Source organism: Panicum hallii, chromosome 5, assembly GCF_002211085.1.
Source record: "Panicum hallii strain FIL2 chromosome 5, PHallii_v3.1, whole genome shotgun sequence".
In the NCBI taxonomy this organism is placed as follows: domain Eukaryota; kingdom Viridiplantae; phylum Streptophyta; class Magnoliopsida; order Poales; family Poaceae; genus Panicum; species Panicum hallii.
Window position 1 is genome coordinate 47,161,595 of NC_038046.1, and position 27,389 is coordinate 47,188,983.

Genomic DNA, 27,389 nt, shown 5'->3' on the forward strand with positions numbered 1-27,389 from the left:
CATGCTACTTCATTACAAGGTGGCAAGTTCTGGGATACATGCTACTTAATTACATCCATTGTTGTCTCCACCTGATATCAACACCATTCAAAAGCTTGACTTCAAAAAGTAGCTGATCTGCTTGAACATTCATATGCTTCCCTTTCGAGCAAAAGGTCCAGTGCCTGAACCGTACAATCCCCATATATGCTCGACAAGGTCAGAACGAAGATGGTGGCAAGTTTCTTTGTTCCGGATATAAGTTTGAGCATCTATAAAATCTGCAATATTACAGACAGGAGGGTTCTCCCTACCAGGCCACTGTGATGAATGAATTCTAGGAAGATCCACACCTTTCTCATCCATGATGATCATGTTATGTAAGATGATGCAAGCCCTCATAATATAATTTAGATCTTCTTGGTGACACAACCTAGCAGGGGAGTGCAAAATCTTCCACCTAGCCTGAAGAACACCGAAACCACGCTCCACATCCTTCCTACATGCCTCCTGTCGCTCTGCATACACCTTGTGCTTGTTACTTATGGGTGCACTAATTGTCTTGATTAAGGTAGCCCAATCTGGATATATCCCATCAGCTAGGTAATAACCAATATTGTAAATGTTGCCATTCACATTGAACTCAACCGGAGGTGCTCTGCCATTAGCTAAATCATCAAAGACCGGTGATCGCTGCAGCACATTAATATCATTATGGGATCCAGGTAATCCAAAGTATGCATGCCAAAACCTGAGGTCCTCAGTCACCACAGCCTCTAGAATCATAGTTGGCTTCCCTTTGTGGCCCTTGTACATCCCGTGCAAAGCAGTGGGGCAACTAGACCACTCCTAATGCATACAGTCTATGCTGCCAACCATTCCAGGAAATCCTCTTGCCTCATTAACCTTTAGTATATGCTGTAACTCCAGTTCTGTTGGTGGCCTAATCCATTCTTCCCCGAAAACATTTACTATTGTTCTGACAAAATACTTCAATGTCTCCAATACAGTGCTCTCACCCATCTGAAGATACTCGTCCAATGAATCAGCAATGCTACCATAAGCTAGCATTCTAATTGCAATCGTGCATTTGTGGATGGGGGAAAATCCTCGTTGACCAGCACAATTTCGTTTTTGTTTGAAGTAGGAGTCCGCTTCAGTAACCTTATCGACAATCCAAAGGAACAAACTCTCCCGCATTCGGTACCTACCACCCAATTTATATTAGTTACTGCATATTTGGTTGACAATATAGTAAAAGTTATGTTTCAGCTCACGTACACACCTCCTGCGGAAATGATCTGGGTTGTAAATTGGATGTTCAACAAAATATTGAGCATTCAATATTTTGTTAGCACCTTCACGGTCGCGCTTGTATGTCTTGTGACCCGGTGTTGAACCTCCCCATCGACATTTTGTCCCAACAACGAGAACTGTTGTAGCCATCTCAACATCATCGGCATCTCTCCCCTGACTGGCAGCCGTTCCACAGTTTGAAAGCTTAATATACCTCATCGCCATCCCTAAAATCACAGCCACATATCCAATGACAAACATTATATAAATGAGGAAAATTAATATGCAGACCGGATCCTAAGAAGAAGTGTTACTTGGCGCCGGGAAGGAGCACGAGCCTCTGCCGACAAATCACAAATCTAAGATTTGGCCATCACCATGAGCTCTGGTGAAGCAGCGCAGGAGCAGTCAAGGGCCGACGCTGCTCAGTCGCGGAGCCGCTGAAATCGCCAGCCAGCAACAGGAGCAGTCCAAGACCGACGCTGCTCAGTCGCGGAGCCGCCGAAACCGCCGGCCAGCAACAGGAGCAGTCAAGGATCGATGCTGCTCAGTCGCCGAGCTGTTGAAATCGCCAGGCCATGCCTCTTCAGTTCCGGGAGTTGGCGGGAAATGAAACTGATACTGCCGGGAGAGCGGGAAATGCTATGGCTGTTGGAGATGTCACTAAATACATGCGTGTTGCATTTACTGTACACGTGAGGCAACCCTGATTTACCTCTCAAAATTGCATATCATTGTTGGAGTTAGTCTAAGGGTATATTTGGTTCGCTGTCTCAGTTGCCACAGTTTGTCACGTCTAAGGTTAGGCAAGTTTGACCGAGTTAGATATACGTTTGGTTTGTATCCACATTCGTGGCAAGATTTTTTTCTTCTACTGTGTAGGTCCCACTCGTCAATAACTTGTAAAAGTGTGGCAAGATTCCCTTAGGCATGCCAAGGTGTGGTGCAGAATTTCAGTGCCTAACCTTAGCCAGGTGTGGCAGAAAATAATTTTTACCACTTTAGACATACAACCAAACATGCCCTAATTCTAAACACCACACCCGCCACGGGCTATGCAAGTATTGTGGTGAGTTGTGGCCGGTAACCAAGCAAACTCTTAGATCGAGAAATTAGGGTCTAGAAACATCTAAACATAACTCCAAAAGCACGATGATAATGCATAAAATTATATTCCCTCTTTCTAAATACTTGTCATCATTCCATTTTTAGACTAAACAGTTCACAACATCGGGCTTATTTAATGAGCTCCATATAAAACATTTTTTTACTGACATGGTATAGAATTTAAAAAGGAGATAAGAAAGCAGTTTTAAGGGCTCAATATCCTGGACTAACAAAACTTATACATGCAATTGTTATGGATCCATTATCATAGATATTACACATGCAACAATTAACCAACATATGTGTCTTGTAAGTTGTATCATCCTCATAGATACTAGCAAATATGTCTATATGTTGCCACGGTCGAAGTTCATGGGAGTATGGTGGTTGATATTTTTTCCTATGATGGATTTTCTTTAACACATTTTTGTTGTGTTTTCATGTTGTTATTGTATTCGAGTCATTTAGCTTATTATTGTATTCGAGTTGTTTAGGTTATATATAACATTGTTGTTCGATTCCTAATATATATGCTTGGACCCGCTCATAGGTAACACCGTTGAACCAAACCAAATTTTCTGTAAGAAACATTGCGCCCTTTAAAAATAGGTAAAGATATAATATGGTAACCTTAAAAGAATGACACTATATAAGCGACGGGGATTAATCTTAGTGTTTAACCTTAACTAGATTTTGTTGTTAGTACATATTTAACCTCTTATAAATACATAGTATTATACTACTATCCACAGTAAATCCATTTGGAAGCTATTAAGCAGTTAAATTGTAAATGGTGTGTTCAACAACAACAATATTTTCAAAGAAAACCTGAGTGAATTGAGAATAGTTCAGATTATCCTTGTGATTGGACCATATCTATCCGAATTCGAGTTCTCAATCCTCACTCGACCCCACTTGGCAGGATGCTCATATTTTTCTGAATTAATTATAGGAATTAGCACTCTTTTTTATGTGGTATGTGACGTATTGGCGACATCGAGACATATATGATGACTTCATCAAGATTTGCCAGTCTAGTACAGAGATACCTCAACCTTTAGACTTGGCATACAAAGAATTGTGAAAGTGTCCCGCTCCGCTTTGAGCCTCAGGCCTAGTCCAGTTATATAAATGCCCTTTTTTATGGTGTTCTGACTTTCATTCTCCCATAGAACTGTTTGCTTCAACTTCTCCTGTAGTATTATGCTATTGGTTGGTGCAATTTTGTAGCAGCTGTCACGACGTCGCCAGTTGCAATAAGTAAATAATACTTCATCCGTTTGAAAATGTAGTTTGTTATGACTTTTCTATATTCATAGTATTTACTATACATCTAGATATAATCTATATTTTTTTCTTAAAAAGAAAAGATATAATGTATGCCTAAGTGCATAGCAAAATCTATAAATTTATAAAAGCCAAAACGAACTATATTTTGGAACAGAAGGAGTACCGAATAGCAGTGGCGGAGCTAGCAGTCAATCCAAGGGGGAACTGATTGCTACAATATACCGTGCCTATTGTCTAGTATTAACGCCTAATAAAAATTGTACAAATTAGGAAATAGATGATTTTTAAGGAAGTAGCTCTCGAGGTTTAAACTTTAGAAGCAAGAAAAAAATAAAGAAGCAAATCTGAACTACAGTTGAGAAGCAGACAAAACTGATGATTAACTAACTGATGCTAATATGGACTAGCTGGAATGCGGTGGTATTAATATCCAAATTAGCAAATGAACTATTTGATGGAAGTCAAAATGCATAGGAGAATATTGGGCCCTTTGGATCCTCCGGACTAATTTTTTTAGTTCCGTCACATCGGATGTTTGATACCAATTAGAAGTATTAAACGTAGGCTAATTATAAAACTAATTCTATAAATGGAGACTAATTCGTGAGATGAATTCATTAAACCTGATTAGTCTATAATTTGGCAATGCTGTACTACAACAAACATATGATAATGATGGAGTAATTAGGCTTAATAGATTTATCTCGTAAATTAGTCTCCATTTATGAAATTAGTTTTATAATTAGCTTATATCTAGTCTTCTAATTGGCATCCAAACATCCGATGTGACTCGGACTAAAAATTAGTGTCTGCATCCAAACAACCTATATATATACGTGCATGCAGTCACGTAGATGCGCGGGAGTAGTGCGCATGCAGTAAATATAGGTTATGCATGATCTGCTGCTGATGTACGTGTCAAATATAAATTACTGAACCGTAGAATCTTTAAAAATTTATCCATAACAAGAGGGGTCGGAGCCCTCTGTAACCCTGAAGAGGCTCTGCTATTGCCAAATAGGATTATTGTCTCTTCAATCAAACTGATGGACCTTTTTCACGTTGTGGGCCTCATGCTTCATTGCGTTGAGCCCGTAAGTTGACAAGCTTCCGATGTAGTTTTATTTGATGTTCTAAAGTCCAAACTAACTGTCAGACTTGGGGCAACGGGGCTGTGTACATAGTGTAGTTAAAGAGATTAAGTCCGTCTTATCTCTTATTTATCTCGTTTATCTCTTATTTATCCCGTTTAAGTAGGAGATAGAGCTAACCGGTACAGAGGGAATTTATTCGAGATATGCTCTGGTACGATTCCCTGGCTGGTGTTAGTTAGTATCTTTATAACCCTGACCTCTCAGATATATAAGGGAGGAAGGACCCCTCTCAAAACGTGATCCTTGGATCATTCTACACCTAAGGCAATACAAACCACTACAGGACGTAGGGTATTACGCACCTAGCGGCCCGAACCTGTCTAAGCTTTGTGTTTCTTGTACCTTCGAGTTCCTGATCTCGGCGTTCCCTAACCCAAAATCTACCACCTTGGGTATACCCCTCAGTGGGCAGCCGGTTAAACACCGACAGCTGGCGCGCCAGGTAGGGGAACGCGTCGAAGATCCATCGGCGAGCTCGATGGCGACTTTCAGATTCTCCAGGTCAGTTCCCTCTCAGGGCACGACATTCGTTTTTGGCTCGTGGGTCTGCATCGCAGATGGTGTGGGCGATTTTCGGCGATTCCTCGTCGACATGAAGCCAAAGACTTCCACTGCGGATCTTCACAGCGACCTCGACAAGTTCGTTGATGATCTCGACAACTTGTCAACCTGTGCTTCTACAACAAAGATCGAGATGGAGTCTGCTCCACGCTTGACTTCTTCCAGCGTCGCAGCAACTTCCCCTAGGTTGGACTCGTTCCAATCTAGGGACCCGCATAACCGATCCCAACTCAGTTCATGCAAATTGGCCACTGATCTCCAGGAGGCCAACGTCTCTGGGTCCCTCTCCATGCTAGAGAAGGACCTGGACTTTCTGCTCCAGGACGGAAGGCTCGAAGCCACCGCGTGTCGGGGGGCTTTGGGTTGTTTTGGCGCAGTGATCTGGTGATCACCTCTATGCCGGAGGGGCGCATTGTGCATTGGAGGGGCATGGCGCTCTCCAATCTACTCGAGGCAGAAGGTCAACTTGTGGCTCACCTTGAGCCTCTGCCCTTTCAAGAGGGCAGGCTATTGGCTACTGCGGCGGAGGGGTCGACTGAACTAGTCGACACGAGCTCTCACGAGCTCACCTCCCGCCAGGTGTTAATGGCGGAAGAAGGCAAGGATGATGGCGGTTTTCCTGCCGTCGACTTCGAAGCGGTCTCTGAAGATGAGGCCACTGCCAACGCTGGCGAAGAGAACGACGCTGATCGCGAGGCGCGGAGGGTCAGGAACAGGGCCCGCGCGATCCGTCGAAGGAGGACCAACGAGCGTAGGCGATCTATGTATCGCGAGCTTGACCCTGAGTTTGTCGCCGTAAGTGAACGGGGTTTCAGTACCCCGGTGGCTAACATTGCCAGGGTTACGGCCATCCTTGAGCGCAGCCACGATCCGGACGTGCGCCAAGCACTCCTTTACGCGTAGAGGGCCTGGATCCAGTTGAATCAATAAAATCCAGCTTCCACCATCAGGGAAGAGCGTGTGGGTGAGAGTCGGAACCAGGCTCACAGCCGAACGGCTGGCGGTCGCCCTCGACTTCAGCCCAGCCACAACAACAACAACGCTCGCGGGAGCCAGGCCCCCGGCGGGAGGCAACAGCCACCTTCGGGGGGCAACCCGCGACAGGCCAATCATCGGCCTCCTACAGAAGACCTACGCCAGCACATTAATGAAGGCCGCGATGCGCGGACGGTGATCTCCTCTAGGCGTAAGGTACGTGAAGAAGTCGATACTGAAGGGACTGATTGCCGTGATCGTTTTCCTGCTTTCTCTGTGCGATTCAGCAGCTATAAGTACCCTGAGGGCTTCAAGCCGATCGGCATCACCAAGTACGACGGCAAGCAGGCCCCTCAGCAGTGGCTCCGTTGTTACTCCACGGCCATTGAGGTCGCAAGGGGCTCGAACATCACCAAAGTTTTCTACTTTCCGATGGCTTTGGACCCTGCGCTGCTCACCTTGCTGGAGAGCCTCAGCAGCAACTCCATCGACTCCTGGGAGCGCCTCAAGAAGGTCTTCATCGACAACTTCCAAGGAGCAATCGCTCGTGCAGGTACTCGTCACGATCTTGCCCAATGTAAGTAGGAACGTAACAAGCTCCTGCGGTCCTACACACGCCGCTTCTTCGACGTCCGCGCCACCATCGCAAACATTTCGGAGGACGACATCATCGACTGCTTCTACAACGGCATCACCGACCCAGGCACCTACAGGGATTTTGGGCGGAACAGGCCAAAAACTGTTGCGGGCCTTCGTGATATGATGCACGATTGGTCCGAACAGGAGGAGAAGATGCGGGAGTGGTTCCCGCAGCGTCAAGATAGCAATCTGAGGCGCCCAAACGACAACCGCAACGACAAAGGCCAGCAGGACTTTTTAGGTCCGCCCTGGAAACAAAAGCCAGATGATATCATCGTGGCTATCGATTGTCCTCCGCGGGGCAAGAAGTCGACAACGCAAGAGGAGTTCGAGAAGCTCCTGCAGAAAAGTGCCCATGGCACCCAGGTGCCAACCACGCTGCCATTGACTGCTACCACCTTCGGAGGATATTCAGCAACTCCGGTGGTGGTAAGAAGAACAAGAAGCCTGCGGACAAAGAACCCGAGGATGACGACCACGACGACCAAGGGCGCAAACCGAAGTTCCAGGACGCTTCGAAGGTCGTCAACGTCATCTTCGGGGGAGACGAGGATTTTAGCTCTCGGCGGGACCAGAAGCTGCTCCTCCGGGAGATCATGTCCGTCGAGCCGGCGGTACCACGACCGCTCCGTTGGTCGGAGGTCCCCATCTCGTTCTCTCGCGATGACCAATGGACGAGCTTTTCAGAACCCGAAAAGTTCCCCTTGGTCCTTGATCCCGTGGTGGCGGAGGTCAAGCTTACCAAGGTCCTCATCGATGGCGGAAGCAGGCTCAACCTCATCTTCGTTAGCACTTTGAGGAAGATGGGCTTGGATTTCAAGGACATGCTGGTTCCCAGCAAGTCCCCTTTTACGGCATCGTTCCAGGTAACGCGGCACACCCACTTGGTACGGTCGTCCTCCCAGTCACCTTCGGCACGAGGGAGAACTACCGCACTGAGTTTATTAAGTTCGAAGTGGCCAACTCCGAATCTTCTTACCATGCAATACTGGGTCGTCCGGCACTCGCCAAGTTTATGGCAGTGCCGCATTACGTTTATCTGCTTCTCAAGATGGCAGGACTATGTGGAGTACTCACTCTCCGTGGCGACTTGAAGAAGTCATACGACTGCAATCAGGAGGCGATCCAGTATGCTTCGACTACTCGCGTGCCAGATGCTTCGGGAGAAGTACTCGCGGCTGCGCAGCAGCTTTCCCAGTCCGGGCTGGAGATTCCCTCCAAAAAGGCTAGCAAGTCGAGCATCTAGTCGACTGACGACGTGGCCCTCAAGACGATCCAGCTCCAGGAGGGAGATTCATCTAGGACCGCTGTCATCGGCGCGGGCTTAGGTGACAAATAGGAACTCGCGCTCATCAGCTTCCTCCGGGCTAACCGAGACATATTCGTGTGAAAACCAGCGGATATGCCAGGGGTGCCCAGGGAGTTGATCGAGCATGCTTTGAATGTACACCCAAAGGCTGTGCCTAAGAAGCAACGCCTGCGAAGGTTTGCGCACGATAAGCATGAGGCCATCAAACGGGAGATAGCTAAACTTCTCGCGGCTGGATTCATTAAAGAAGTAATCCATCCAGAGTGGGTAGCTAATCTCATTCTTGTAAAGAAAAAGAACAACGAATGGAGAATGTGAGTCGACTACACTGATCTCAACAAGCACTGCCCAAAGGAACACTTTGGGCTGCCGCGCATTGACCAAGTTGTCGATTCGACGGCTGGTTGTGTCCTTCTTTGTTTTCTTAATTGTTATTCAGGATATCATCAGATAGCGCTCAAGGAGGAGGACCAAGTCAAGATTGCATTCATCACCCCGTACGGGACATATGCTTACAAAACCATGTCCTTCGGGTTAAAGAATACAGGAGCAACATATCAGCGTGCGATCCAGATGTGCTTCGCGGATCAGCTGCACCGGAATGTCGAGGCCTACGTCGATGACGTGGTCATCAAGACCAGAAATTCCGACGACTTGATTGCAGATTTGGAGGAAGCATTTAGCAGTCTGCGCAGATTTCGGTGGAAACTCAATCCTACTAAGTGCATTTTTGGAGTACCTTCAGGGAAATTGCTCGGGTTCATTGTTAGCAATCGGGGCATCGAACCCAACCCTGTAAAGATTTTAGCCATTACTGATATGGAGGCTCCGGCCACAATCAAGGGTGTGCAGAAGCTAACAGGTTGTATGGCAGCCCTGAATAGGTTCATCTCCCGACTCGAGGGGAGAGGACTACCCTTCTTCAAGCTCCTGAAATGCCAAGATAAGTTCCAATGGACGGAGGAGGCCGAGCGGGCTCTGCAAGATCCGAAACATCACCTTCAGTCTCCTCCGATCCTTACAGCACCATTGCCGGGGGAAGATCTTTACATCGCGGCAACAACTCATGTTGTCAGCAGTATTATTGTAGTCGAGCGAGGCGAGGAAGGCCATGCATTTGGAGTGCAGAGGCCTGTCCACTTCGTCAGTGAGGTACTCTCCGAATCCAAGGTACGATACCCCACCGTTCAAAAGCTTTTATATGCAATTCTAATCGCATCAAGCAAGCTGCGCCATTATTTCGACGAGTACAAGATCATCGTGATTACGGATTTCCCATTGGTGGATATTCTTCATAATCAAGATGCCACGGGACGTATATCAAAGTGGGCAGTGGAACTGGGGGCTTTGTCAATCGACTTCAAGCCACGCGCTGCAATCAAGTCTCAAGCTCTAGTCGACTTCATGGCAGAATGGCGGAAGAATCAGGTCCCAACCCCGGTCGATAAGCCAGAGCACTGGACCATGTACTTTGACGGGTCCCTCAAGCTCGATGGCGGCGGCGCTGGAGTTCTGCTTATTTCTCCACGAGGTGAACAATTGAAGTATGTCCTTCAGATCCTGTGGGCAGTATCCAACAATGAAGCAGAGTATGAAGCCTTGCTTCACGGGCTTCGTTTGGCAATATCACTAGGGATCAAGCGACTACTTGTGTACGGCGATTCTCTTCTCGTTGTGCAGCAAGTCAACAAAGAGTGGGACTGCAACAAGGAGACGATGGAGGCCTACGTGCAGGAAGTGCGCAAGCTAGAAAACAAATTTTCCGGCTTGGAGGTTCATCACGTGCTACGAGAGCACAATGTTGGCGCAGACACCTTGTCCAAGCTGGGGTCGACACGTGCTCAGGTCCCACCAGGAGTTTTCGTCCAGGAGCTCAAGCAGCCATCCATCAAGTCTTGTTTGCAGGAAACCATCGACGCGGGTCCCCAACAGCCCGATCGAGAGGCTGCAAGAAGACTGGCGAGAGGCTTTTATCGACTTCATCCGAGATCAAAAGTTACCAGCCAGAATCGATGCCAGGAGCGCAGAGGCGGCACGCGTCATGCGCAGAAGCAAGGGCTTTGTCCTGGTCAGCAGCAAGCTTTATCGGCGCGGCGCTCGGTCAGGTGTTCTCATGAAGTGCGTCACAAAGGAAGAAGGTTGTGACATTTTGCGGGAGATCCACGAGGGCGTTTGCGGTAACCACGCAACTTCAAGAACACTGGTGGGGAAGGCATATAGGGCTGGTTTCTGGTGGCCCACTGCAGTATCCGACGCGGAGGATCTCGTGCGTAGATGCCAAAATTGTCAATTCTTCGGCAAGCAGACTCATGTTCCTGCCCACAGCCTCATCACCATACCACCATCCTGGCCCTTCGCTTGTTGGAGCCTCAACATGATAGGGCCCTTCACAACGGCGCCAGGAGGTTTCACTCATGTTCTGGTAGCTATCGACAAGTTCACCAAGTGGATTGAGTACAAGCCGATAGCCAAGCTCACGTCAGATCGAGTTTTTGATTTCATCTCGGACATCTTGCACCGCTTCGATTTCCCCAATACCATCATCACAGACTTGGGATCCAATTTCACGGCCAACCAGTTCTGGGAGTTCTACGAGAATGCATGCATCGAGGTTAAATATGTCTCTGTTGCACACCCAAGGGCCAACGGACAAGTCGAACGGGCCAACAGTTTGATAATCGACGGCCTCAAGAAGAGACTCTATGATGAAACCAGCAAGAATGGAGGCAAATGGATACATGAACTGCCACATGTCATCTGGGGGCTTCGGACTCAGCCGTCCAAAGCCACAGGCCAAATGCTTTTTTTCCTTGTACACGGATCTGAAGCTATTTTGCCGGCCGATATCATGTGAAAATCCCCAAGGGTCGAAATGTACAATGAAGGTGAGGCGGATGAGGCGAGGCAGTTAGAGCTCGATTCTATTGAAGAGGCTCGCTGCACCACTCTTGTTCAATCAGCCCGATACTTGCAGGGGATCCGGCGATATCATGATCGCAACGTGAAGGAGCGGTCATTCAGTATTGGTGACCTGGTCTTTCATCGCATTCAGGACGAATCCGGCCTACACAAGCTCAACTCAAGGTGGGAGGGCCCGTTCGTTGTCAAGCAGGTTACAAGGCCAGGGTCCTATCGACTACAATGTCCCGAGAGTCAGGATGTTCCGAACTCCTGGAACATCCAGAACCTGCGCAAGTTCTACCCATAAGAAGATACCCGGTGATAGCTGAATCCCCGGGAGCTTAGACGATCTCCTTTTTCTCGAATCAATTTGGAGGCCATGTGCCACAAGATTCAGGTTGTAAATTCCTTTATGAACACAAGGAGGTTACTGTCATGAGCAGTACTTATATATATATCGACTTCTTGCCGTGAATTTTACGGAGGCAACTGCCACATTTATATCTCCTCGACTCCATGTTTTGACGGAGGCCTCGGCTCCGCACTTACTCTCTACGACTCGATTTCTGCCGTGACCTTGGATGGTCGCTCGCCATCGCATTTACTCCAACAAAATCGATCCGTTCGACTGGTTTACACCCAGTATGTTGGAAAGGCTCGCATGAAGAGCTACCTCGACTACATCTTGAGTGGTCGCACTCAGGGTAGTTTCATTTCTGCCAAAAGCACGGCAGACCCGTGGCGATGCCCGCACTTGCTCCCAACAAGTTCGATCCGTCCGTCCGGAGTCGTTGCACTCGGGGTAGTCTCGTTTTTCTGCCTTAAGCACGGCGATTCCGCGATGATGCTCGTGTACTTTCCTAACAAGTTTAGACCCGCTCGATCGAGGTGTGGCTAATCTGTTAGATGATTTCGTACTGTAAGCCTTGTAAGCCTGGATTCCAATTGAGCCAAGGCACACACACACACAAGTAGAGACAGCTAAAGGAACCATATATACAAGGAAGTAAATACTTGTTTTCAATACCCTAATCCTGCATTACACTTTGAACTATAAGTTCTGATACAGGTTGGGCTTCTAGGAGGTATCTGTCAAACTGATCCTCGGTGCAGTCCGCTGCCATTCCTTGAGCAAATATTTCCAGCTGCGCGTTTGGCAGGAAGGACTTCACAATCGCGAGGGCGTTGCTGACGCATGTGACAGGAGCCTCGGAGAGGAATGTGAATACTTTCTTTGGGGCCTCGCGGAGCTGCTCTAGCAAGGGCCGAGGGTTTGCTCCGCCTTCCTCCGGTGGATCCACCATGTCCTCCAGCTCCCGGGCGGCCCCCCAGAAGGCCGTCGACGAACTGTCGTTCAGTGTCGCTGATCACCTTCTGCAGCCTCTCGATGTCATCTGTACGGCGATAGAGCAAGTTCTTCACATCAGTAAGTAGCTCTTTTTTACTCATTAAGACTCTCTTAAGTTCTGCGGTGGAAAGTTTTTCAGAATCCAGGATGAGTCGTCCAGTGCAAGTACTCGAGGGAAGCAATGGCTTACCTTGGTGCGCTTTCTTTTGCTCCTTGAGCTGCTCCTGGTGTGCGTTCCTTTGCACCTCGAGCGCCTCGAGCGCCTTCTTCTGTTCCTCAAGTTGTCGCTGGAGCTCGGCGTTGACTTTCTCGAGATGCAAGTTCTCCGTCTTCTCGTCGTCAACGCGTCTTTTCAGAGCAGCAAGTTCTTTGTGGTCACTCACAACTCCCCGCAGTTTTTCTGATTTCCTCCGGGAGTCAGCGATCACATCCTGCATAAAAGAGAAGGTCAAGCCAAAACTACTCGACAACGCATACAAGTAGAGAAGCACTTGGGACTCACCATGGTAAAGTCATACAGTTCTTTGTAAGCTCTCCTGAAGCCCCGTATGTTCTCGGCTGCCAGCTTTGGGTCATCCACCAGTTCGGCGTCGATGATGTCCTGGTCTCCGGGCGTCGATGATGTCCCGGCAGCTTCTTCAGGGGGTGCAGGCTGAGCACCTACAAGTGCACGTGTTTTTCATAATACCGCGCCTAGATCTCGGCAGTTAGCCGTGGGTGGTCGGATGCCTACCTGTGCCATCCGCTGGAGCGGCATCTGGGGCCTCGACTTGTTCCCCGCCACCAGCTCCGATGTCGCCTTGTTGGAGCTCGGGGGGTGGTAAGTCAGGCAGCGTCGCGCCCGCCCCGGGGGCTGGCTCCGTAGGTGCCGACCTTACGGGGGCCGGCGACTCGGGGGCCGAAGCTGCCGTGACTGGCCCCGCGCCTGAAGATCCTTCTTGGGCCGAAGACCCAGGGGCTGGGGTAGTCGAGGCCGGCGTCAGTTGGAGGTCCGTGGTGCTTGCAGCTCTAATGCAGTCGAAGTCAGACAACACACAAGTCGACAGATCAGAAAATTTATTGTGCAACCAGAGGCAAACTTACAGTGTAGACTTCTTCTTGATGGCCCTTTTCAACCGCACAGCCTGTCGCGACGTTTCCGTTGCGGACGGCGAGGTTTCACCAGCTAATGGTGCGGTCCCCGCCACGGCGATGGTGACGGCTGCGGCGGCCGATGGAGCTGTTTCCTCTTCTTCCGGCTCGGCCCGGGAGGAGGAGGCGGAAGGACTACAGGAGGACACTGTAAGCACGACACAATATCAACATATAACAATACAGTAAGGCAACAACAGGTACCCGGAAGATTCAATTTCTTGCACCTTCCGCTTCCGCACTACCCGACAACCCTGCGGCACCGGTGGCAAAGCGCCGGCCAACTCCATGACTGGCTCGGAGGGGCTATCTCGTCACGCCTCTCCTTCAGCTTCTTCCTCTACCTGAGGGCTCACGTCCTCTGTGGACCCGCTGCTGCGCTGAGCTGCAGCTATGCGAGCCCTTTTGGCCTCTACAGCGGCGCTGGGGAGGAGGTGGTCCGGCCGGGGGATATCAGATCGTGGCGGGTAGCTGCGGTACAGTTCAGTGTGTCCCTGCAGAAGGTCCTCTGTCAGCGATGGCGTAACAGAGGTAGATTTCGACAAAAAGTAGTCGAGTACTTACAGGTTTGGGTGGTTTCCGTGCGGTGTATAGTTCCGGCACATACGGCACGGCGTCCACGTCCACCAGCACTCGCCTGACTCGGAGGAGGGCGGCGTCATCTGACAGCTCCTCTATGCACATGCGAGATGGATCTTCAGAGCCTGTGTACTCGAATCCAAGTCGGTGGCGCTGTAGGATCGGTTGGACTCGGCGTTTGAAGAAAGAAAACATGACGGAAGCACCAGTCACCCTCGTCATCTTGTGTGCCTCTATGAGGACTAACAGCTCCTCGACTTGATCCATGTTTCCCCCGGACGGTTCGAGATTCCACTTCGGCCTCACCACAGGTGGGTTATTTGTTTTTTCGGGTAGCCGGGGGGGCATGATTTTCAGAATAGAACCAATGGTTTTTCCAACCGGGAAGGTTGGAGGGGAATTTGTATGAGAGTATCTTTCGCCGGCCTGCTGACACAGTTGAATGCCGGCGCCCCCCACAACAGAAAGTTTATTCGAAGTAGGCTGGGGTTTGATGCGGAAGAGGAAGCGGAAAAGATCCCAGTGGGGTTCGATTCCGAGAAAGGCTTCACAAAAATGGATAAAAATGGAAATATGGCAAATGGAATTCGGGTTGAGGTGATGGAGCTCAAGCCCGTAATAATAAAGAAGGCCACGAAAGAAAGAACAAGTGGGGAGGGCCAATCCCCGTTCGGCAAAATGGTAAAATGTGATGATTTCGTCAACATTTTTCATAGGGGAAGGTTCACGGAAAGAGGGGCGCCAGTTAACCAGACTCTTCTCTTGTAGCAACCCCTCGGAAACTAGCCTATTCAGATCGGTGAGGGAACACTTACTGTATGTGCACTCCCCGGTCGACGGCTGCGCCTCCTTCTTCTTCCCTTCCATCTCTGACTTCTTGGGCGCCATCTCCAATTCGCTTGCCACGAGATGCTCGGGGGCTGCGGGGAGAGGGGCGGGGAGATCGGGGTTGGGGGATTTCTTTGGGGGGACGGCGGCGGTACGTGGCTCTGATTGGGGATTTTTGTGGCTATTGGCGAAATGCAGATTGGAAGCACAGTTTTTTTTCACTGTTGCTGCTGGGTTAAATAACCAGCGGGGTGGGGAAAGTTACTGTTTTGAAGTTCAAGAGTCGCTTTTGAGAATATTCCGAAGTTGAGGGGTCATTTGGTGGACTGTTTGGATTAAATATTCGATTAATCATTTTTTCAGGGCTGACTAGCCCGAAAAAAGGGATTTTTCGAATTCGTGATCTAATTTTCATCATTTGAATCATCATTTTGGTAATTTCTCAAGTTGTCATTTTTTAACCTGCATGCCACGGTTTTCGGATCCTTATCTCCAATTTTGTGGGATTTGGATTCAAGGCTCGGGGGCTGTGGGATACGTGGCATCGACTACTTATTTTTTAAATTTCTTTGAAGGATAAGAAGGATTACAGACTAATGGGACCCTCAGCCTGATTCTCCGATGCAACCTAAGGCTCGAGGCTACTCCATATGGAGTGCGATTTTTCCAAATCGCACACCATATTAAAAATATAATTCGGGGCATGAGCACCTCGTAGCTTTGATGCAGCCAAGCAAATACTCGAAGACGGACGTCAAGATGAAGCTTCAAAAGAAGTCGAAGACTGCTTCGAAAAGTACTCGATAAGCCTGCAGTACTCAGCTACGAAGAGCTCGGGGGCTTGTCAGACCCGGGGCAACGGGGCTGTGTACATAGCGTAGTTAAAGAGATTAAGTCCATCTTATCTCTTATTTATCTCATTTATCTCTTATTTATCCCGTTTAAGTAGGAGATAGAGCTAACTGGTATAGAGGGAATCTACTCGAGATATGCTCTGGTACGATTCCCTGGCTGGTGTTGGTTAGTATCTTTGTAACCCTGGCCTCTCAGATATATAAGGAAGGACAGGGACCCCTCTCAAAACGTGATCTTTGGATCATTCTACACCTAAGGCAATACAAACTACTACAGGACATAGGGTATTACGCACCTAGCGGCCCGAACTTGTCTAAGATTTGTGTTCTTTGTACTTTCGAGTTCCTGATCTCGGCGTTCCCTCACCCAAAATCTACTACCTTGGGTATACCCCTCGGTGGGCAGCCGGTTAAACACCGACACTAACTATTTAAATTTGAAATTTAAGATTTCTAGGTTACAACTTTTATTTTTGAAACATAATACAAATATAGGCACATTATAAGTTCACATCTCTATATATGATTTATGCACTAAAAGAAGGCAAGGGAGCGTGGCCATGTCGCCGGCAACAACGGCCGGGCGGAAAACCTAGGTCGTGTGAGTTTCGATCATTTTGAAAAAAGCCCTTAGATTTTAGAGAAATTAACTTGTAGTCCGGACTCCTCTCTCTGGTAATTTTTCAAATAAAATCATAACTTTTCTCAAAATCAACCAGCAGCCCAACCTTCCCGGTTCAAGAAAATTAGCAAAGAAAACCCTACATTTTCATATAATCAACCGCCATCCTAATCCTCTCTCGTGAATTTTTTAATAAAAACCCTCGGATTTTAATTAAATCAAACCACAACCCGTTCCATCCGTTACTTCTACACGAACAACATTATACGTACAATTTGAAGACCAAAATACGTTGAAATCAAAATTTGTTCAATATATAATTTGAAAAAAATCAAAAACTAAAACTTAATTATAGAGCATATTTTAAAATTCAATACGCTTTCGCAATTCATTTGTACAAATGCTTGCATGCGATCCGTTGTACCTACAATATGGACACTTCAAATTATAAAATATTAAATACAAAAGCTGCTCAGAATTCAAAACCTACAACTTTATTATATATAGTATAATTTTAAATTCATACGCTTTTACAATTCATCCGCATAAATACTTACGTAAGATCCATTCTACCTAAACATCTTTGTGTCAAAAAGTTTTGACGATTCGGACACTGAAACATCTTTACGTCAAAAAGTTTTGAATAAAAATTGCTCAAAATTTCAAAACCTAAAGCTTTGCTACACAAAAAATTTGTAAAATAAATGATAAAAAAAATACTATAACCAAAAACACTAAATATAATAAAAAAATAGTTCCATTTCCACACCAAAAATAATATCCTACTTAAATAGTAGCATCAAGTGCAAAATATATACCAATTATAACAACGGGCTGCAGACCATGACACTTAACATACAATAATTACTACTCTGTACATGAACTAAAGTCTGTATCAACTATAATCCAACGACATGAACCTAGAAGGGACTAGGCTGTTAAAAAGATTTACCATTAGAAAATAAAGGCATTCCCGACCCTTCATGTAAGATGATGTCCATAGCATTAATTATATTACCATATATGACTTTTAGCTTACGTGGCATAATAATAAATAAGAGAAAGAAGAGAGATGAGAAAAATCAGATCTCATGCAAGACTCGATTGCAATATGAAATCCAATACACTAGACACTATTAAGTTTGCATTTGGAGAGGATAGTATCTTCGTGATAGATGGAGAACAAATATGATAGGTGAAGAAAATCAGAGGAGGGAGAATAAATTTGAAATCAGAGGTTGTAGACTATAGTTTAAACGAGATGTCTTACTTATGTGGCATCATAAACATCATCTATAGACATCAAAGGTCGCCCACGGTCCACGTGGTCTAAGGGTGCGTTTGGTTGGAGAGCAAAGTAGAACGGAGCCATTCCATCCTACTTTTGCAGATGTTTGGTTGCCGGACTTATGGAGCAGAGCGGCTCCCGACAATAAATATTCCCGTCAGATGCCGAACGAGCCCGCTCCAAAAAATCGGGCGGACAGAGCCGCTCCGCTCCGGACTCGCTCCTGCCTCGCTCTCCCATCTCTGTGCACAGGTTCGTTCTCCCTCCCGTACTCACATGGTGCCCAGCCAACCCGCACCGCCTCCTCCTCCCCTCCTCCTCCCCTGGCCATGGCCGGCCTCCTCCGCCCCTGCGCACGCGCAGCCATGGCTGGCCTCCTCATCCCTGTGCGTAGCTCGGCCGACCTGCACCGCCATGGCCGGCCTCCTCCTCCTCCCTTCGCCATGGCCGGCGTCCTCCTCCTCCCCTGTGCCCAGCCCAGCCTCCTCCTCCTCCCCTGCACCATGGCCCGCCTCTTGCTCCTCCCCTGCACCCAGCCTCCTCCTCCTTCCTGCGCCATGGCCGGCGTCCTCCTCCTCCCCTGCACGCAGCCCGGCCTCCTCCTCCTCCCCTACGCCATGGCCGGCCTTCTCCTTCTCCCTGCGCCATGGCCGGCCTTCTTCCTCATTCTTAAGTCTTTATTGATTAGCAACTAATTCATGTCTTTTATTTTGAATAGGGAAATCAGATTGGCAGAGCAATAGGAAGAGTCAGGAACAACTGCAGCTAAGGTATACTTCTAACATGAACATACCTCTACATTAACAATGGATTATATTATCTTCATGTGTTGTGAATTGGTATTTTTTTCTTTTTTGTCTAATAATATATAGATGGATGAGGACGATCAGCTTCTTGTCTTTATAGCTGCTGCTCATGTGTTGCTTTCGATGATGGCAATGGTTATTAAAAGTAGAAAAAGAAAACACCACGGTCATACACCCGTAGGACAAATTAGATATGCTCCAATTGATGAGAGGGATAGGAGAAGGTTTGAGTACCTTAATGACAAAATTTGGAAGAATAATGTTACTTGTGTCAATATGCTTAGGCTTAATAGAGCATCGTTCTTTCGCTTTTGTAAACTTTTTAGGGATAGAGGTTTATTAGAAGACACTACACACATATGTGTTGAGCAGCAAGTTGCTATGTTTTTACACACAATTGGCCACAATGTTAGGAATAGGGTAGTTGTCAGTAATTTTGGTAGGTTCGGGGAAACCATTAGTCGGTACTTCAATAAACTGCTTCATGCAATTGGAGAGCTACGCAACGACTTCATTAAGCCACCATCATCGGCGACACCATCTAAAATTCAAGGGAACCCACGATGGGGGTAGTGTTTGCACAAATTTTATTGATTCTAGGTAGACTTTTGAGGCCTTACACATTCTCATTGTAATGCTAAAATAGGATTGTATTGGGGCTATTAATGGCACACATATTCGAGCGTCTGTTCCTAAGAAAATGGAGGCTGCATTTCGTGGTAGGAAGAGTTACACTATGCAAAATGTAATGGCAGGCGTAGACTTTGATCTACGATTCACATTTGTTATAGCTGGTTGGGAGGGAACAGCCCATGATGCCTCAATTTTACAAGATGCTTTAGAATGCCCAAATGGTCTTCATGTCCTCGAAGGTACAATAAAATTTGAGTAGCTCATTTATACTAACCCAATATATATAATGACTAGTGTACCTCACATACATATCCTTATATGATAGGCAAGTTCCACCTAGTTGATGCCGGATATGGAGCCAAACTGGGTTTTCTGCCTCCTTATCGCGGTGTGAGGTACCACTTGAATGAGTGGGCAGCAACCCCGTACAAAATGAGAAAGAATTGTTCAACCTTAGGCACTCATCTCTTAGGGTTACAGTAGAGCGTGCATTTGGTTCTTTGAAGAGGCGATTCAAAATTCTTGATGATGCAATACCATTTTTCCCTTCCCTACCCAAGTAGAAGTTGTTGCTGCTGCTTGCTTTATCCATAATTGGGTCATTGAAGATGACGGTGATGATTTGATTATATCTGAAAATGATGACCTTCCTAGTATTACCCATCAAACATCAACACATGGACAAGCAACGGAACATGCCTTCATGGTTAATTTTAGACAAGAACTTGCTAATGCCATGTGGGAAGACCGTCAGCAATATTATTCCAATACTTTATGAGTTATGTATCTTTTTATTTGTATGAGTATATATATCTTTTGTTTCTATGAACCTATGTACCCTTTTATTTGTACGAGACTATGTATGTTTTGTTTCTATGAACCTATGTACCCTTTTATTCGTACGAGTCTATGTAACTTTTGTTTCCATGAACCTATGTATTTTTTCTATGAACCTATGTATCTTTTGTTTCATTTAATGATGAAATCAGATTTACTTTGTACTATTTATGTTGCTGAAATTTAGTTTACTTTTCTTTCATTTAAAGCTTGATACAATGGAGGGAGAGGTAAAAGGTGGCACTATTTGGACAACAAGTCAGTCCACTTTTGTGCAAACTTTTGTTGCTAATCTTGTAGCTAATGGTTCCAAAACATCAAGTGGTTTCAAGAGAGTTCATCTCAATGCTTGTGCTAAGACTTTGAATGATCATTTTAAGATCAATAAAACACATGAACATATTTCCAACCACTTGAAAACATTGAAGAAAAAGTACACTAGGATCAATCAACTTAGGAGCAAGAGTGGTGCTGTTTGGGATGAAGAGAACTTTATCATCCATTATGATCATGAGATGTACACAAGTCATTTTAAGATAATAACTTTGTTGTACTTGTATATTTTCTTTTGTTATTATTGCTGTCCTGTAGGTACTAATTACCTTGTCCTATGTTAGGATGAGAACGGAAAGGAGAGAAACAAGGGTGATGATGAGTACATAAACAAGTCTCTTCCATACTATGGCAATCTAGCTACAATCTTTGGTGATAGTGTTGCAACAGGGCAATTTGTGAAGACCTCAAGTGAACCTCTTGCTGTAGATGTTGAAGAGGATACACAAAAGGATGAGATGAATGTTGGGACACCATCTAGTGCTACTATTGACAAAGATGACACGGCGGCTTCGGGCAATAGGCCCTCCAAGAGAGCTAAGAAGGATGACAATGGAGCTGATCCTTTGGTTCAAGCCTTTGATCGTGGTACTCAAACCATAGCTAGTGCTATACGAGATGCAGCATCAAAGAAAGCTTTGCCACCGGTTTTGTTTGAAGCTTTGGATAGCCTTCCTGGTTTTGAGCTTGAGCACAAGGCTAAGTACTATTCTTATTTGTTGAACCATCCTAATATTGCACATGGCTTTGTGGATGCGCCGTTGTTGTACAAGCTCTCTATGGTTACTGAGTTCATTAATGCTAATATGTAGGCTTACTAATTAGCAAATGATAGCAAGACTTTATTTTGGGTGACATGAACTTGTATGTCATGCTTTTTATTGTATCCATGAACAAGGAACTTTGGATTATATGCATGTCATAATGACTTTTGGTTTATTCTATATGTTATGTTATGATGGATCTTAAGGAGCTGTAATCTTTGGATTATATGTTATGATGTTACGATGTCATTAGTATTTTTTGATTGATTATTTAGCTAAGATATGAGAATGTGATTATTTTCTACTTCACTTGACTTATCAACCAAACACAGGATGGAGCCGCTGTGTTCCAGTTCACTCCGCAACCAAACAAAAAACAGAGCCGCTCCGTTCCAGTTTTCCGAACACGGGACAGAGAGGCTCCGTTCCTAGAATCTAGGACGGAGCCGTTCCGTTCCACTTCGCTCCTCAACCAAACACTACCTAAAAGGCTTGAACAATTGTTAATGTGAAGCACGTGCCGTTCGCTTCAGCGCGTCACGTGATCCAGGTGTGCGAGTGAGGGGGTGTTTGATTTTCCTAAGACTTATTTTAAAGTCCCATCACATTGGTTATTTGGATGCTAATTAGAAGTATTAAACATAGATTAATGATAAAATAAATTTCAAAATTCTAGGCTTTTTCGTGAGACGAATCTATTAAGCCTAGTTAGAGAACGTGCAACGGTTAGACAATAGCCGTCTATATGAATCCATGTAAGCAAAATAAGCTAATGTGGTCATTATTAAATGAGAAAAGAGTATGTTGCTGTCTACTATCTCGTCTACCGCTCTGGCGCGTGCTCCTATACAAAATAACACCAACTAGAGTATGTATTTAATATCATACAGACAACTAAAGAGATAATTTTACATTGTCTACTTAGCTGTGTGTGTTAAATAGATAACAGCTGTTGTACATGTCGTTAGTTCATGATTAGTACAGTAAATATGTGTTAACTATAGATTAATTAGATTTAATAGATTTATCTTATGAATAAATTTAGATTTATACAGTTTTATAATTAATTTATTTAATTGGTATCAAAATATTCCATGCACGTAAACAACCGCTAGGATTGTAGTGCAGTACTAGTCCCTTTCAAGCCACTCACACCCTGACACAACATAAAAAATAAACAAGGTTGCCCACGTAGCACCTTTTCTTGACCCACGAGGCGGAGGCTGACAGCAAGGCTCAATGGTCGCCGGACACGTGCCCCCGCCGCGCCTCACACGGAGCATCCTCGGCTCCCAGTCCCCACCAGCCCACACGACTCCTCCCATGAAAGCAGGAGAGGCGAGGAGCGCCCACCACACCCTCCGCCCGGCCCCACCCCCACGCCGACTGCCCGGCCCCACCGCGGCCCGCGCCCCCTCCCGGCCCCGCGGGTCAGCGAGGCGGGGCCGGCCGAGCGGGCAGGCCCGGCAGCGCGCTCCGCGGGGTGCCGACCCCGACCGTGCTGGAAACTTCCGTCCAAACCCCTAAAATGACTTGAGGTGGCGCGGCGCACCCAAACAAACTCGCTCCCTCCTTCCTCCTTCCTCCGCCGCGGCCGGTGCCCTGCCTCCTTTGCCCCCGTGCGCATATTCGCCCGCATCGGCGGCCGACACCGCTCCGGCCGCGCACCGGAAACGCGCACGGCAGTGAGGAAGGCCAGCCGCGCCGCGGTATCTCCTCTATTTGTTGTTCCTCCCGCGGAGCGGCGCCTGTTGTGTGTGTAGGCGTGGGGGCGGGTCCATGGCGGCGGCGGCGGCGGCGGATACCTCGGAGGCGTCCGCGGCCGGGCTCGCGCTCGCGGAGGCCAACATCAACTGGGAGAGGTACGCGCGCGAGCCCCCCTTGTTCAGTAATAGGAGTGTTACAATTTAGAGGAATCTTTTCTTCCTATCCTACCGTACGGGGTGGATGTCCGGATGTTCCCCTCCTCAGTGCGCGCACGGGGGTAGGATGAGAAATTGGGAATCGGTGGGGGTGCGGGTTGGTTCGAGAAACCCGATTCACGGGCGCATTGGATTTTTTTCCTAGCCCTTTTTGTGTGCATCTTTGGCTGGGGGCGCGTTAGAGGATCACGAGATAGCCGCGGTGGATTTGGACGGGGAACCGAAACTAGGTCTTCCAGTAAGCCGCAAGCTTTGCTCAGATACACTTAACGAATAGGGGAGATTTGCGGTGCCATTCACTTGTGGGAGTCGGCGGCTGCTATTTAAGTGTAGTCATTCTAATTATCGTCATGAAAAATTAGTGCGAGTAGGCAGTCTGGTCAGCTGGTATGGAAGTTTTGCGCTAGCGAAATCCGTGCATACTTGAGCACCGAAGGAAACCAAGTTCTTGGCTTGTAATATACACGAATACTTATGATCGACTGACTATACAGCAGTGTCACATCTTAAGCGTCATTCAGGAGGCCTTAATTTTCGAACTTATATGGATTCATACAGAGTTATTTATATCTGTACTCAATTGTGTCAGTTTTATATCTGCTTGTAATACTGGTATGTGTGCATGATTTATGGTGACGTGCATGTACAGATTTTTGTAGAAATTATTGATATGGCGAAGTTCATATAGCGTAATGGGTGTGTATGATTGTAGGCTCATAAATTTCATGTTCCTTAAACAATCATAATTTAGCACTGAGATTGCTTCTTGCAATTTTCTTTTATCCGTGATGTAAGGGACAGTGATTTTATATTGGAAAAAGACCATGCCTTCACTCTGGCAATTTGTGTAAATTATACGCATAAGATCTATAATAAAGTGACTATCCTTGTTCTCATACTCTTGGAACTGATTTAGCTATCTTTTGTATCACACTGAAGGTTGGACAAGACAAGGTTTCATGTCATCGGGGCAATCCTGTTTACTGCCCAGCAAGGTGCTCTGCACCCAACAGCTGTTGTGAAGACTAGGATGCAGGTTGCTGAAGGAGGGATTGCACACATGTCTGGATTTGCTGTTTTTAGGAGGATATTGAGAAGCGATGGCATCCCTGGTGTTTTCAGAGGCTTCGGCACCTCTGCAGTTGGAGCTCTACCTGGGCGAGTACTGGCTCTAACATCGCTGGAGGTCTCCAAAGAAATGACCTTTAAATACTCAGAACGGTTTGATATGTCAGAGGCATCAAAAATTGCTTTAGCAAACGGCGTGGGAGGCCTAGCGTCGAGTATCTGTTCAAGCTCATATTTTGTGCCTCTAGATGTGGTGAGCATTCTTTCTTCCTAGCTCTATATGCTTATAAGTCCACCTGTCGTGCTTGGTGCCTTTGAATTAAATAGCTAACATCAATGTTAACAAGTTTTTAGTATGCTAATATGTTTGCTTCCAAAGGAGGAAGTATAACAGCATAAATTGCTCATGCTGCAATTGCTTGAAACCCTGTGAACTGTTTTTTCTCCTCAGATAACAAAGTTTAAGAAACACAACGTTAGTTACACATCACGTCACAACCTGATCATTATGCCGTGTCATGAAGTTCCTAGATTACTATATCTACTTCGGGACCAGTTTATCCGTTTAGGCCCATTTTATTAGACAGCATTATAGTTTCTCTCAACAAGCGTATGCAACAGCATTTTTCTGCATGGTATCCTTATTGTGCTATCTAATTTACATAATGCTCTTTCATATCTCTGAACTTACAGATTTGCCAAAGGCTCATGGTTCAAGGATTGCCAGGTATGGCAACATATAGAGGCCCATTTGATGTGATAAACAAGGTTGTCAGGATGGAAGGGATCCGGGGGCTTTACCGAGGTTTTGGAATCACGATGTTGACTCAATCTCCAGCTTCTGCCCTTTGGTGGAGTGCATATGGTGGTGCTCAACATGCTATCTGGAGGTGTGTCTGTTTTATCTAACATTTATTGCTTCTTGTCCACAAATGTATTCGAGTCATGCTTGATCAATATTCTTGCAATCCTAAAATAGGAGCTTGGGTTATGGAAATGACTCGCAAACAAAACCATCTCAGTCAGAGCTTGTTGCTGTCCAAGCGACAGCAGGAACAATCGCTGGTGCTTGCTCGTCGATTATTACCACACCAATAGATACCATCAAAACTCGTCTTCAAGTAAGTTTATTTGTTCTCTGAACTTGTGGTTATGCATCTTTGCAGAGTGTACTTTTCTGCGGCATTTATCATGTTTTCTTTGTGATAGCACGTTCTGCTATTTCTTACCAAGCATCCCAACTGTTTGGTAATATCTTCTTTATTAGACAAGATTTTTGGACTAGAAAGTTGATTCATTTCCTGAGTGTCATAAGACCACAGTTTCTTAGCTGTGGTTCTTCCTGATAATTTTAAGTTTACATATCACAAAAGGTAGCAAAATTATGCTTGCAACCCCTTTTGGTGGTCATGATTGTGCAACAGAGGATAGACTTGTGGGTTGTAACCGGAAGGTGCAGGATAGAGTTTGAAAGGGCTGTGGACCTAGTGCCTGTATGTAAAGTGTTGGAGTAACATGGATACAGTGCTGTTTTTCCTGACTTGTGAAATATGGGTAGCTTTACTATACGAACTCGATTTAGGTTGGAGTAGGACAAAATCTCTGTTATTCTAGGTAGCATTTGAGATCGTGTTTTTAGCTCTTAACTTAGGTGAATTTGATTGTGTTTTTAGCTTATTGTTCCTCTGTCCAGGCCATTGCCTCAGTTTTGCAACTGCCCTCCTATACATCAGTATGACATTTCAAGGTTGGCACTGCAACATTTCTGTTGTTGCCGGTGCTAGCAGACAATGTTAACAGTACTCGGACGATCATATCATACCTTAGGTATGCAGGTTGTCTTTCAGTTGGATGTTTAGAGTACCTCCTTTGCTAGGATAGGATATGTTCCTGAAACTAAGTGTTGTCACAGCTAAAATACCTACTTTATTATCATGTGTCATACTTGTGAGAATTCCATCAAGTGATAATATCTGCATCTGGTTTCAGGTTATGGACAACTACGGTAGTGGCAGGCCATCTGTCATGAAAACAACCAGGCTGCTGCTAGACGAAGATGGCTGGAGGGGTTTTTATAGAGGTTTTGGACCAAGGTTTCTTAACATGTCTCTCTGGGGCACATCAATGATCGTGACTTACGAGCTCATAAGTAAGCCAATTTTTTAGTAAATATCACTACCTGTAGATTGAGTCTGAAGGTTATTAACTCTTTTTTAAATATTCCAAACCTGCAGAGAGGCTCTCGGTAAAGTCGGAATAATACTTTTTTGACTTATTTCCCAACAGAGGTGATTAGTTCAAGATCATCTTTACCAATACAGGCTATCTAATGAGTTGCTGCACAAAAAGTGTTGGCAAATATTACGATCGAGTAGGATGCAGATTTGCCACTTAGTTCATTAGTTGCATAACATGCTTCTGTATGAGACTTGCGATGTATATATGTGTGCTAAAGGCTAAAAGTCCCTCCTTTCAGGATGTTGTAGCCAGCCTCTAGCGTGTAATGGGAACAGGCCCATAGGCCATAGGCTTGTTCTGGCTAATGGGGCAGCTTTTTGGCTGTATCTGTTAAATGGTTCAGCAAAATTTTGGCAACGTAGCATCCTTTTTGTTCAGTGACGAGTTCTCCACTTGTAGGTGTCCGGCTACCTACGTCCTGCTAGGAATCTACCAAGATTGTTCATTATATGTGTATCTTATTCTGGTGTTTCTGTGCTTGAATGACAAAACCAGCAAGAGGGTTACCACTTGCAAGTTCATTATTTGAATGCTCGACTGTGTTTTTTCACCTTTAATGAATCCATCTATACTATAAAAGTTAAAACAATTAAAATTCTTTCTCATCAAGATTAGGCTTACCGTACCCCTCGTAGAGATCTCACTTGCTCCCATCCAAAGGTAAGGTTGACGAAAAAGGATGACTCACGAGGATGACACAAAATTGGTTGACGAAAGAGGATGACTCACGAGGATGATTCACAAAATTGATAGAAGAAGAATGTTTCTACCAAAATTCTAATACTTTTTACACTAATCACTTTTGTCTACTCGGCCTTGTACCCACTCATTACTTTCCATTGTTTGTATACTATGCGATCATAATTTTTGGTAAGACTTGTTTGACATCCTAAAATCTCCTTGTCTTTCCTTTTTGAGGCAGTTTTT

General features: G+C 46.0%; 2 protein-coding genes and 1 pseudogene across 3 annotated transcripts; all 3 read left to right on the top strand.

Annotated features, from left to right (window-relative positions):
- The first annotated feature begins 19,367 nt into the window (after positions 1–19,367).
- Positions 19,368–20,078, top strand: LOC112892676 (annotated as a pseudogene).
- A 277-nt stretch (positions 20,079–20,355) lies between these two features.
- LOC112892677 lies at positions 20,356–21,343 on the top strand. Its single transcript, XM_025959809.1, has 2 exons — positions 20,356–20,367; positions 20,755–21,343. The coding sequence occupies exons 1-2, from the start codon at positions 20,356–20,358 to the stop codon at positions 21,280–21,282; spliced, it is 540 nt and encodes a 179-aa protein (XP_025815594.1). The 3' UTR covers positions 21,283–21,343.
- A 1,380-nt stretch (positions 21,344–22,723) lies between these two features.
- On the top strand, positions 22,724–26,910 carry LOC112895097 (solute carrier family 25 member 44-like). Of its 2 annotated transcripts, XR_003229136.1 has the most exons (7): positions 22,724–23,096; positions 24,096–24,477; positions 24,918–25,114; positions 25,204–25,345; positions 25,918–26,051; positions 26,214–26,373; positions 26,459–26,910. XR_003229136.1 is itself a non-coding variant. In XM_025962976.1 (6 exons), exons 1-6 carry the CDS (start codon positions 23,014–23,016, stop codon positions 26,482–26,484), a joined length of 990 nt encoding a protein of 329 aa, XP_025818761.1. In that variant the 5' UTR covers positions 22,726–23,013; the 3' UTR covers positions 26,485–26,910. The 2 variants fall into 2 exon arrangements, 1 of the variants encoding a protein (XP_025818761.1); XM_025962976.1 differs by lacking the exon at positions 25,918–26,051 and having other exon boundaries at positions 22,726–23,096.
- Positions 26,911–27,389: the final 479 nt, after the last annotated feature.

Coding starts and splice junctions, on each gene's coding strand:
- LOC112895097 (XM_025962976.1), top strand. CDS start 23,014: ATGGCGGCGGCGGCGGCGGCGGATACCTCGGAGGCGTCCGCGGCCGGG. Junction 25,115..25,203: donor GCTCAACATGCTATCTGGAG/GTGTGTCTGTTT, acceptor ATCCTAAAATAG/GAGCTTGGGTTATGGAAATG. Junction 25,346..26,213: donor CCATCAAAACTCGTCTTCAA/GTAAGTTTATTT, acceptor ATCTGGTTTCAG/GTTATGGACAACTACGGTAG.